The sequence below is a fragment of the Thamnophis sirtalis genome, unplaced genomic scaffold (assembly GCF_051295495.1).
Source record: "Thamnophis sirtalis isolate CommonGarterSnake01/CBP01778 unplaced genomic scaffold, rThaSir2_p1.2 scaffold_3, whole genome shotgun sequence".
Classification (NCBI taxonomy): domain Eukaryota; kingdom Metazoa; phylum Chordata; class Lepidosauria; order Squamata; family Natricidae; genus Thamnophis; species Thamnophis sirtalis.
The window spans coordinates 9630032-9643457 of NW_028261383.1; the positions used below are offsets into that span (position 1 = coordinate 9630032).

Genomic DNA, 13426 nt, shown 5'->3' on the forward strand with positions numbered 1-13426 from the left:
ATATCACCAGCCCACTCTTCTTTTCCGCAATTACTCACTGCCAAATTGAGAATCAATAAAGAGAGATTCGCTCAAATACTGGAAACACTGGATAACACAACTGTCCAGAGTGGAGTGAGTCGAAAGCTGGGTGGAGTCACTCACAGGGACGGGTTTATATAGGTGGCTAATTAATTAGTAATCAGACTCAGTCCAATCAGAGAACAGACAGGGTTAACCCATAAGTGGATGCTATCTCCATCTCTATTGAGAACCGGCATGTACCAGTCTTCAAAGACACCTGGTGTCAACTCGGAAGCATTCCTGACCTGCTCTCAAGTTGCCATAGGCAGGGGGATCAAGCCTCACAGCTGCAGTGAGGAACTTGCATTTCTGTCAAAACAAATCACATTCCAGCTGGTAACGTCAAGATCATTTCCATGCAGATTTACAGTGGCTGGAAGGAGGGACTTCTACAATTCGTGAAATTGGTTGGAACCCTGACACCTGGCCTGGGAAAAAATGTGAAATTGCACCCAGTGGTGCCAAACATCTGAACTGTTCCCAAAACATCTAAACAGCACATCATTAGACAGAGATGGACTGGTCAAGAAGGGTGGGAGGGCTACAGAAAGGGAAAAATGAAACATTTTATGTTGAAATCTTCAGATCAAGTCTTTCTTTTGCTACAACCACGTAACCTTAGTAAAAGAACATATCACTTCAACCAAATGGAGTCAAGGGCCTTTCTTTTCTAAGGTCCTGAGCTGCAGCAAGCCTTACAGTCAGCCTAGGAAGTTGGCCAGATAAGTGGACTAGAATTATACTTTATTGTTCTAGACTGGCTAACAGAACCTTCAAAATGTGACTATTTCCCCTTCCTTCCTTCTTACAGAGATATAGATTAAGTTATATTAATAAGCAGAATTGTTCCGTTTACAGGTTTATTTGATGTTCTCCTGAAGATTTCCACTCTCTAAGAAGAAAAAGATAATCTAGAGAATTGTGTCAAAAATGAGAATGGCACACAACGAATCAATGAAGAGGAATCAAAATGAGATTTAGTGTTTTGATTTCCAGCATTTCTATTCTTTTTAAGTTGCGTTTTTCACTACCATTTCAATTAGAGCACTCAACACGCCACCCTGAATCATATATGGAGCAGGAAGGCTCTCTAAATGAAACAAATCAAAAACAGCAGCACTAGATAAAACAAAATCAAATCAGACCACCAGGAAAAACTTGAATATTTTATAAGTTACACATTCAGTAATTACAGATATTATAAACAGATTAAATTGTTTACAGATACTGCATAATGAACTCAAAGAAAATAGTAAACCTATGTCTAGAGAGTTGAGACTGCATATTAAAATGCCCCCAAATTATTATTACTAAACCAAATATCCCAATTTTATATCTGTATGTTCACCTTCTTTTTCTTAAATGAAGACCTTTGCATGGACTCATTCTATTATTTTCAACCAATTTGTTTATCTTACCAAAATCAGTTTGAAACTAATGCTTCAAGAATGTCATTCATTTATTGATACTAAAAAAAGACCAGTTTCAACTTTATTCAGGGACCTACTGAAGAAGAAAAATGAGAGAGGCCAATCCTGGAGGAACTTATTATTTTACAAATGTCTGGATAAATATCTAATTATCTTTTATAATCCAAAAATAAGATGCACTTTTTTCAGAAGACACTACATAAGCATCCAACCAACCTGCTGAACTTCCTGCAGATGCTGAATGATATTGACAACTGCCTCTCTTTGGGACTTGACTCCAAAATCCAGTAAAAAAAAATTAGATAATTCAACTTAATTAAATCTGGTAGTTTTAGGATCGGTATTAGGTGGTCCCATTTAATTAGGGAAGATCTAAAAAACAAAGTTGGGGCAGATCATCATGGAGAAAAATCTATCTACGTGATTATTAAGAGTCAACACTGACTTGATGGTACATTAATTGATCAATTTAATAATCAGGCAACCTTCTTCAGTGCCAATAGCAATTTAGACACCATATTCAATCAAATTGTATTGTAGAAATCTCTAAAGACTTTGAGATTTCATGCATATTAAGGAATTCTGGTATTGCTGCAACTTTTCATTCATTCAATGCATTTTTGGATTCTGTCTCTTAATTTCTATCATGGAGTAAGATTTGAACTCTGCATCTTTCTATACTTTATTTCTAAATAGTATGTTTTGTATAAAATCACTGCATTTGGAAGATTTCTCCATTCCCATTCACTTCTATGAAATCTCATCCTAAGCATATTAATCATCATCATTACGTTTAAAAAGGCAACCTTATGAACATTCATCAAGCATTCTCAAATTTATTACCTTTAATCAGCATAAACATCTAAAATGACTCTTTGGAAACTTTAATTTCTTCTACAATTTTGAGGTAAGCTTACAGGTTGATCACTTTTGTTTAGAGATCACATTCTTTCGCTTCTAATACAGCAAATTAAAGGTAAATGGTTTCCCTTTCAGTCATGTCCAACTCTAAGGGGAGGTGCTCATCTGTTTTCTAGCCAAAGGAGCCAGCATTGTTTGAAGAAATTTCTGTGGTAATGGGCCCAGCATGATTATACACCAAAGTACATAGAACACTATTAGCTTCCCACTTAAGTGGTACCAATAATATATTCACATTTGCACGGTTTCAAACTTCTAGATGAGCAGTAGCTGGGCCAAGGAGCTCACCCCACTGTGCGGTGTTCGGTGTCAACTTGTAAAGCTTCCCTAACCTGCTCCCGAGTTGCCATATGCAAGGGGATGGGGAATTGAGCCTCACAGCTGCACCAAGAAATTTGCACCTCAGTCAAAACAACGCACATCCTAGTCGGCCAAAGTTAAGGCCATTTCCACAGAAACCAGTAACAGCCCGAGGGAGTGACTTCTACAACCTACAAAATTGCTTCCTTGGGGAATGTGATTGATGACATACTTTGGGGGGAGGGGGAAACAGAATCAGAGGCAAGGCGCAAACTGAATAGGGTCAGAACTGGCTTCACTAGGTCTGTATGGCCTTGGCACTCCTAATAAACATTTTTTTCTTGAATATTGGCTTCAGGCTTCTGCTTTTATTAGAGCATTTGTCGGAATCCTGACTTCGGGTCTCAAATACAGGCTGTCAGCCCTCCAGCTAACAAGCTCAGCATCTTTAACTGCCGAGCCATTCACCCCTTTACAAGCAAATTAGTCATTCCTAAAATTATTTTTATGAAATACTGAAGAAAAATATTATTTCTGCCTTTCTCTGGCACTTTATACTTTGCTTTGGGGGGAAATGAAGTCAAAGCAGGGTCAATTCTATCATCAGAAAGCTCAAACTGCTAGTCGATTGGTAGAATTATGCATAATTGAAAACAGTGATATACAAATATAAATGGTTGGTAAAAAAAAATTCTACTACATGGGGTTATATAAAGGTATACTGTTATCAAATAGATAATCAAGAATGTAAGGGAATCATGATTTACTGGAAAAAAATAATACTAATTGTAACTGAACATATACTGTACAATGAAAGTGAGGTATTTAGTTATACTAGTTGAAAAATCTGAGATGGTAAATATTATTTGAGAATATGGATGTTAAAACACCTGTAACCAAATGACATGCTGTATGTGATGTTTTTTTTGTTTTTGTTTTATTGTTGTGTGTATGTGTTGTCTATGTAATAAATTTTTTTTATATATATAAAAAAAGAAAGCTCAAACTGCATAATTACCACCTTAGTGGACACTTGGGAAATCTGGGTATAGCTCCCAAGGCCTCTGATAGAGTTGATTATCAGCCCTAACATTGCAAGGAAAATTATTAAAAATACTAGAGAATAAATATATAGTGCAGACTTACGTTGATAAGAGAAAGAAATTCAAATGTAGATTTCCCCCAACCCCGGACCTAGAGTCTGAATGGTTGAATACTGCTTATCATCAAGGACCATAAACATGTAGTTTTCAACTTACGACCAACATTTATATTGCTAAGTGAGACAATTATTAAGCAAAGTTCTGCTCCATTTTAAAACTTTTTTTGGCAGAGTTTAAATGAATCATTCCAGTTGTTAAGCTAGTAACATGGTTGTTAAATGAACATGGCTTCCCTATTGACGGCTTGTCAAAAGTTTGCAAAAGCTGATCATGTGATCTTAGGTCACTGCAACCATCATAAGTATCATCATAACCATCATAAGTATCAACTAGCTGCCAAGCATCCAAATGACCATGGGGATGCTGCAACAGTGATCTGAAAAACGGACATAAATCCCCCTATTCAGTACCATTGTAACTTCAAATGGTTATTAAATGAACCATTGTAAGTCAAGGACTATCTGTAACCTCAGGGGAGGAATATTTCTCTTTCTAACTTATGTGGTCATCTACCTTTAAGATCAAGTAACAAGAATATTCTCATTGAAGCACTTGTTTTTTCCATGCAAGTGACGAAGATGAAAGGTCTCACCCCATTTTAAGCATTTATATAGTTAAATCCCATTGTGGCTCTCTTGTGGGAAGTAAGGTGACAACTCTGTGTAAAACACATTCCACATTCTAGGCATTTATATTGTTTCTCCCTTGTGTGGATTGTTTTATGGGAAGCAAGGGTGCTGGGATGATTAAACCTTTTCCCACACTCTAGGCATTGGTAGGGTTTTTCCCCCGTGTGAATTCTTTTGTGGTAAGTAAGATAACTGCTTGTTCTGAAACTCTTTCCACAGTCCATGCATTTATATGGTTTCTCCCCTGTATGGATCCTTTTGTGGGATGTTAAAGAACTGTTTGTACTGAAGCTCTTTCCACACTCGGTACATTTATATGACTTCTCCCCAGTGTGGATGGTTTTATGAGAAGTAAGGGTATTGGAATGAGTGAAGCTCTTTCCACATTCCATACACTTATAGGGTTTCTCTCCTGTGTGGATCCTTTTATGGGAGGTAAGATCTGTGCTCCTTGTGAAGCTCTTTCCACACTCCAGGCATTTATGTGGTTTTTCTCCTCTGTGAATACTTTTGTGGGTTCTAAGGTTACTGGAGTGATTGAAGCTTTTTCCACATTCCATGCATTTATACGGTTTCTCTCCTGTGTGGATCCTTTTGTGAGAGGTAAGGCTATTGCATCGGCTGAAGCTCTTTCCACATTCCAAGCACTGATAGGGTTTCTCCCTTTTGTGGATTGTTTCATGAGAAATAAGGCTTCTGGAGTGACTGTAGCTCTTTCCACATTCTAAGCATTTAAATGGCTTCTCCCCTGTGTGAATTCGTCTATGGGAAATCAATGTATCATTCCTTGTGAAACTTTTTCCACACTCCATACACCGGTACGGCTTCTCCCCTGTGTGGATCCTTTTATGATAGATAAGGCTACTGCACTGGCTAAAACTCTTTCCACATTCCATGCATTTATATGGTTTTTCCCCTTTGTGTATAATTTCATGAGATATAAGGCTTTTGGAGTGACTGTAACTCTTTCCACATTCCATGCATTTGTATGGTTTCTCTTTCGTGTGGATCCTTTTATGGGAAATAAGTATGTCGTTCCTCGTGAAGCTCTTTCCACACTCTGTGCATTTATATGGTTTTTCCCCTGTATGAATTCTTATATGGGTGGTAAGTTTATCGTTCCTTGTGAAGCTCTTTCCACACACTATACATTTATATGGATTCTCACCCGTGTGTTTCCTTGGATGAGAAATAAGGTTACTGGAGTAATTCAATTTGTTTTCATAGTCCTTACATTCAAAAGTTTTTCCCCCCATCTCATCTCTCCAATGAGGAGTGCAGTTCTGATTATACCTGTTCCCTTTCTGTCTCCATCGACATGGGTTACTGAAGATTGATTGTTCTTCAAATACTTCATCACAGCCTGAATACTGTCCCATCCCTTCTCTATTAAGATTTTCTTGGGCCAGCAAATCATAGATTTTCAGAGATAAAGGAGGATTTTCCCCCCTTTGATCATTCAGCTGGACTCCGTCTTCACTTTTTGGTTGCCATTGATTCTCTTCTCCCACTTCAACTTTTAGAATCTGTATTGGTGTCTCTTTTGATTCCTGATAAATCTCATTCTTCTGTTTACTGCCTGCTTGAGAGAGAAAGAAACAGTGGGGGGAAATCCAGTTAAGCCATCTATTGTAACCATTCCTTTATTCTAGTTTACATCTAGGTGGTATGTCTAGTTTAATTAAAAGGACTATGGGAGATATGATAGTAGTTTTCCAGTATTTGAAGGGTTGCCAGAAAGAACGTCCCAGTCCGGGGGGTGGGGGGTGGAGAAGGGGCAGAGTCTTATCAGACCCAGAGGGAGTGCAATAGGTCCCTTGTAGGTCACAGATTTGCCCTCTGAATTGGAGCCAGGGCAGCAGCATGGCAACATGGCTGCACAAGAAGCTGGCTCCAGGCCAAAGCAGCTCAACAGGAGTGTGCAGAGGCGAGATGAGAGCCTGGTAAGATCTATTAACCCACAGTTATAATTCTTAAACATGACAATAAAATGGAGTTGCTAACTGACTGAATATGATAATGGAAATATAATTAAATAAGGATTAAAACATATGGAAATGGACAAATATGAAACTGATATGGGGAGACTGTAAAGCAGAGGTTTGTGATTCACTTTTATACATGATAATTAAACTGAGTTGCTAATTGATTGAATATAACAATAGAAGGACAATTAAGCATGGGTTAAAATATATGAAACATGGACATGTATATAACGTTTTAGATTATGAACAAAGTTAGATGTGTACTGCTTATTATTCTATATTGTAGATTAAGGGAATTGTAATGAACATTGAACAGTAAGGATTGCCATTTATAGACAATTAAGGGTAATCTAAACCAAGATATATATTTATAATGGGAAACTATTGAGATTTAAAGACAGAATTACAAAGTGGGGGCCCGTAAGGATGTATAATGTATAATTATATAAACATAATGATGAGAATAGCTGGGAATTGTAACCAGGTCTACATCTCGGCCAAAATTAGGCGGGTGTGTGTGTGTTAAAAGTATAATGACTATATATGTATACCTTTCTGTTCTCTCTTTTTAAAAAAGAAGGAAGATATATGTTAAAATTAAATATGTATACTGAAAAGGAATTATAAATACCATCAACATAAAATGGAGCTTGCTCAGAGCTGAAATACACCAAGTAAATGAGATGAAAATTGTGAAGTAAAGGAAAGAGGTAAGGGAAGAAGAGAGGGATAGGAGAGAGGGGGGGAAGAGGAAGAGAGAAAGGAGGAGTGGAAAGGGGAGAGAGGAGGAGAGAGCAAGGGGAAGTAGAGAAGGGAAGGGTGACAGAGGGAAGAAAGGAGGTAGGGAGGGGGAGGAGGGAGAAGAAAGTGATGGATAAGGTACAAATATGGTATATGGAGAGCAGAAGAGCCAATAATTGTTTTTGGGAGGTGATGGTAAGATGAATTGATATAAACATTTAATAATACAATACGATGTATGCTATGTAATAGTATACATGTGGTTATATGTTATGAAAATGAAAAAATAAAAAAAACTTTATATATCTAAAAAAGAAACAATGGACAGAAATTAATCAAGGAGAAAAACAACTTAAAACTAAGGAGAAATTTCCTGACAGTGAGAATTAATTAATTGGTGCGATGACTTGCCTCCAAAAGTTGTGGGTGCTCCAATAATGAAGATTTTTAAGAAGAGATAGGACAACCATTTTCTGAAATGGTATGGGGTCTCTTGCCAGAGCAGGGGGTCCTTTCCAACTATGCTATCTGTATTTTCCTAAGTATCTCACATTTCATTTTAATGGAGATATTCATAATATTGTTAGTGAACAAGAAACTATTTTCTTTATTCACTGGTTCTATGCAATGTGTGATTGTATGACATATGTCCCCTGACCAACTTTGCTCCAAGTTAAATAATTCAAATCACTATCATCTTTCCAAAAGAGCAACTTCTCTATTCTTCAATAAATTTGGTCTCTTTCTGGCTCCAATCCAGCTTTATGATATTGTTCAGTTTTTCAAATCAAAATACATGATTTTGCACACAGTCAAGATGACACAGTTCTGTACGAGCCATTTACTATTGACTTTTTTAAAAAAATTCTATGTAGTTTCAAACATGGTTTTTAATTTTTGTTCACGATCCTCAGAGTAGATTGGTATTTATTTTTTTGGAGTAAACTGCCAGGATCCCTTTCCTAACTGCCAGCAGGCATCTGTTGAAGTAGATGTGATATTTGTGTTTTGACTGTCAATGATTCATACAGTTACCAGTTTGATATATATTATCTAAACTTCCATTTTCAAGAATTTAATAGCCAAGATAATTTATTGGTTAGGGAATAACATGGAAGAAACAAAATATATTCCTTCTAATTAGTTGCCATATCCAACTATAGGTACTCCTCAACACGACCACAAATGAGTCCAAAATTTCTGTTGCTAAGTGAGACATTTGTTAAGTGAGTTCTGCCCCATTTTACTATCTTTCTTGTCATAGTTGTTGAGGGAATAACTGCAGTTGTTAAGTTAGCAACATAGTTAAATGAATTTGGTTTTCCCATTGATTTTGCTTGTCAGGTTACATAAGGTAATCACAGGACCCCAGGACACTGCAACAGTCATAAATATGAATCAGTTGCCAAGCATCTGAATTTTGATCACATGAATGTGGGAACCCTGCAATGGTCTTAAGTGTGAAAAACTGTCATAAGTCACCTTTTCGAATGCCATTATAACTTCGAACAGCCACTAAATGATTTTTTTAAAGTCAAAGACTACGTATATCTGGACAAATTACAAAAAGCGATTATTTACCCAGAGAAGCCACATTCTTAGACATCTCCAGCATGACCTCTCCATGCAGAGCTTTCTGATCATAATCTAGCAAACCCCACTCCTCCTCGGTGAAGTATATGGACAACTCCTCAAAGGATATGGAACCCTGAAAGAGAAGCAAACGTTTCTTACTAATAGAAAAGCCAGGGAAAATCAAATTCTCTCACGAGAACCGTGAAGCAGTGACATTCATAAAGCTTTTCCTGTCTGTTTTCAGAATTTGAGAGAGTAAAAGGAAAGGTTTCTTTCTCCATCCTCTCTTGACACCATCAGAGTCTGAAAGGCTGATTAACTTTATTGCATCTGTCAGGATTCAGTGCTCGTGAAGACCCAAATCATAGATTTGTTCTGAAAGAATCAGTTCCAGCCTTCCATCCCTCAGAGCTGCTCCAGCTCTATCTTTTCATTGGAAGGGAGCTGATCAAAAAAAGGATAAAGCCTCACAATGGACAAATGGCAACAAAAGTTGATGGAATTAGCAGAGATAACTAAATTGTCTTATTTAATTAAAGAAAAGAACAACATTCATTTTGTTTCTACTTGGAAACCACTTTTAGATTGTTGTGGGGTTTTTTGTGGGGGGGAATAAAACTTTGATTTTAGATTTTGCTGATTAGAATTGTTGCTATAGAAATGATAAATAGAGAGACAGACAGACAGACAGACAAGCCATTTCTATAACAAAAAGTTTTATTTTTCCTCCCTTGTTTTCCCTTTATTTTTTCTTTTTGTATTTTATATTTTGAAGATATAAGAAAAGGACAAGCCACATGGACCTCTTGAGGTGGCAAGAGTCTCATGTTGGAACAGAGGTTGAAATGTAGGTGGGGGATAGCCCAGATGCTTCTTGCTTTAATCATATTTGCACTTTTGGGAGTACAGGAAATTTTCCTCCTACCTGTGCTGTAAACCCAACGTTTGCTTCTGCTTCATTGGAAAGAGATGTTTCTCTTACCACCAACTGTTCTCTGTTCTCTGCCCCTTAAAGATGGAGGAAATAGATACTTTTAAAAATAATGCTTTATAAATTCAGGGGAAAACAAAAAATAAATGCTATTGTAGCACATAGGGCCATGAGCTAATTTTTAAAAATAAGGAATAAAAATCTTCTGAGTGCTCTTAAGAACTTCACTGTAGCAGAAGGGATCCTTCCCTTACCTGGTGACATGTCTCGATTCAGATCCTTTGGAGAAATTTCTCCAATTGAATTGTTCTGACAAGGATTTAACTGCTCACTTCTTGCCTTAGGATGCTCAGCCATCAAATTCTGAATGGACATCTCTATTGGCAACTGTGGAGAAGAGCAAAGAAAGATGTTAGAAGTACCACATGTGGGAACACAGAAACACAGAACAAATCACTTTCAAAAATAATTGTGAATGGAAATATAAAAATGCCCCAAATATTTCACACTGGCATTATTCCCTCACTTGTAAACAATTAGATCTGCACCTCTCCTTGCTCCTTCTCCCCTGTCTGACTCAGGAGGAAGCCTTCAGCCAGAGCCACTGCCTGGGGACTGGTCTCGGCTCCACATTCCCGCACCCAATTCTCCATCTCCAGTGGCAGAATGGCCAGGAACTGCTCCAGGACTACTAAATCCAGCATCTGGGCTTTTGTATGTTTTTCTGGGTTCAGCCATTGATTGCAAAGATGGTGGAGGCGGCTGCAGATTCCTCGGGGACCCTCAGCATCCTGATAGCGGAGCTCCCTGAAGGGTTGTCTCTTTGCGCAGAAAGTAATTGTTTTTTCACTCTGAATCCTCTGTCCTGCCTTTTTTTGGCCTATTGCACTGCTCTCCTGAAGAGGATCACAAAGTGCCAGTCCTTCCCAAGATGGTTTTCCTGGGTTCATGTTCCCTCGGAGCTCAACTGCACCCTCCAATGAGTGAAAGTCTTCAAAGCTTCTTTCGTTCAGGGAACTGGAATGTCATAAAAACTCCGATGAGAAATTTAAGTGTCATTCATTCATCTTTGCTGCTCTATTCTTTTTGTCTCTTGTGTAAGAAAAACCTTCAGAGGATGAAGTTGCTTCTTATTCCCAACCTGCAATGTAAAATATAATGCAAAGGAGGATCAGTCTTTTGAAGACTCACTTCCAAGGGTATGCCTAAGAGGTTGTTACAAAGAAGGGAGGGGAGCAACCTATTCCCCAAAGCACCTTAAGGTAGGACAAAAAGCAATGGATGGAAATGAATCAAGGAGAGAAGCAATCTAAAACTAAAGAAAAATTTCATGACAGAACAATTAATCAGTAGAACGACATGTCTCCAGAAGTTGAGGATGCTCCAACAATGGAAGATTTTAAGAGGAGATTGAACAATCATTTGTCTGAAATGGTATAGGGCAGGGGTTGTAAACCCTGAGTCTGCGGACTGGCACTGGTTCGCAGCATGCCAGAAACCAGCTGTGCAAAGAAATGAACCTCATTTACAGGATGCAGGCAGCACATATGAAACCATGTATCTTCCAGTCCATGGAAAAACCTCTCTCTACGGAACTAGTCCCTGGAGCCCAAAAGGTTGGGAACCGCTGGTATAGGGCTTCCTGCCTGAACAGCAGGTTGGACTAGAAGACGTCCAAGGTCCCTGCCAACTCTATTATTCTTGTTGGGAATCTCATGCCTTTCAAGCCACTTTACAAAAGAGAGTATTTTTCATTCTGATCTGAGGGGCTTCTTTGGGCAGATCAGCAGAGCAATTGGGGGATGGGCGCTCCACAAGTGGGGTCCCTCAGTCGCCCCCCGAGAGTCAGGAGAGTTGCAGCCTTGCAGCTCGCTCCCTGGATCTGCAGTGGGAGGCCCTGAAACGACTCCAGTAGGCAAGGGTCACAAGCCGGAGTCACTCCAGATTCACGCGTGTGACATAGCAGACAGGGAGAGGCAGCCAGGTCAAGGGATTTCCCCTCAGAAATCCGACTTTCCCTCCACTCGCAACTGCGCACACCGCACCCACCAGCGGCAGTCGCCCGCTCAAAAGCTCTGAGAGAGGAGCTCCTGCTTCCGGCTCCGCCCACACCAAGGAGAGGCAGCCGAGCCGGCCAGCCCCACGCTCGGTCGGCGGACCACTTCTTCGCGAAGGCGCGTGCCTTCCGCGGCGGCGCCGCGAATGGTCCGTGGGGAAGAACGTTGGCCAATGGGAGAGCAGCGTGGTTGAAGGCGGCTGCGGTTGCTGTGGAGACTACTGTCCGTTGCTCACGCGAAGTTGTTTTTTGACGCGGTGTCTGCGCTTCCCTCAGATCGAGCGGCGGATTCCGTCCGTGAGGGAGGCGCGACAGAGAGGTCTGCGGTTGTTAGGCTGCTGGAGTCGTCCGTCCGTCCGTTTCCACCACCTCCTCCCCAATTATTGGGAATTTTTCCCCTTAGTTTTTTCATCCTGGCTCATTTCTACTTTTGGCTGAGGGACCTGCGCTTCCCGCAGTTCCCTCAGACCGAGCGGCTTTCCACCCGCTCAAAGGAGACGGAGGGGAGGCGGGTAGGATCCGAAGCTTCATTCGAAAGGTGACGCTAGAAGTTGGGGGGCAGGAAAGAGAACTCACACCCCCTCGGAAGAAACATAGGAATCCTGAAGGGGTTTGAGAGGCAAAGATTGTCAGAAGATGTATCACTGACAATGCTGAGGGGAGAAAAGGGCCACATGTTTTGAGGTAACTCTGCTTTACCCTTGGGGAGTCCTTCCTCCTGAAAAGATATAAAAATAAGCAATTAAATTTCCTATCACAAAAAAGAGGGGTTCAACCTATTCTCCAAAGCACCTGAAAGCAGGACAAGAAGTAATTGATGGAAACTAATCAAGGAGAGAAGCAACCTAGAACTAAGGAGAAATTTCCTGACAGAGAATAATTAAGTAGGGGAACAATTTGCCTCTAGTAATTGTGAGTTCACCAACACTGGGATTTTTTAAGAAGACACTGGACAACCATTTGTCTAAAATGGGAGAAAGTCTCCTGCTGAGCAGGGGATTGGACCAGAAAACCTCCAAGGTCCCTTCCAACTCTGTTATTCTATTCTATTCCTATTCCATTCATCTGTGAATGATGAGTGGGGATTGGGCAGCTGTATCCCCATCCCAAATGGCACTCCCAGCTCTTCCTTTCTGCACAGAACTCTTTGAAGCTCATCTTCTGCCCAAACTACGGGAAAATAGATTTACGTGAAGGTTGAAAAGATAAAGAAAACCTCCCCCAAAGCTATTTCTAAAAAAAAAAAAAATAGAGCTCAGAAGAATGGCTTCTACAGGTAGTCCTCGACTTACAACCACAATTGAACTTCAAATTTATGTTGTTAAGTGAGGCATTTGTTAAGTGAATTTTCCCCCCTTTTACCACCTGTCTTGCCTCAGTTGATAAGTTAGCAATCCAGTTGTTAAGTGAATCTGGCTTCCCCATTGACTTTGCTTGTCACAGTCACAAAAGGTGATTACATGATTCTGGGGCACAGCATCGGTATATGTCCGTTGCCAACCATCTGAATCTTGATCACATGACTGCTGGAATGGTAACTGAAAATTAGTCATTTTTTCAGTGCCGTTGTAACTTTGAACGGTCACTAAATGAACTGTTGTAAGTTGAGGACTACCTGTGTTTGGGGGAGTT

General features: G+C 39.8%; 1 protein-coding gene across 1 annotated transcript; it reads right to left on the minus strand.

Annotated features, from left to right (window-relative positions):
• Window positions 1–1216: 1216 nt before the first annotated feature.
• Window positions 1217–13259, minus strand: LOC106549527 (uncharacterized). The gene is made up of 5 exons (XM_014067215.2): window positions 10287–13259; window positions 10071–10125; window positions 9733–9815; window positions 8814–8940; window positions 1217–6088 (listed from the first exon to the last, which is right to left on the minus strand). Exons 1-5 carry the CDS (start codon window positions 10686–10688, stop codon window positions 4476–4478), a joined length of 2280 nt encoding a protein of 759 aa, XP_013922690.2. The 5' UTR covers window positions 10689–13259; the 3' UTR covers window positions 1217–4475.
• Between the last annotated feature and the right edge of the window lie 167 nt (window positions 13260–13426).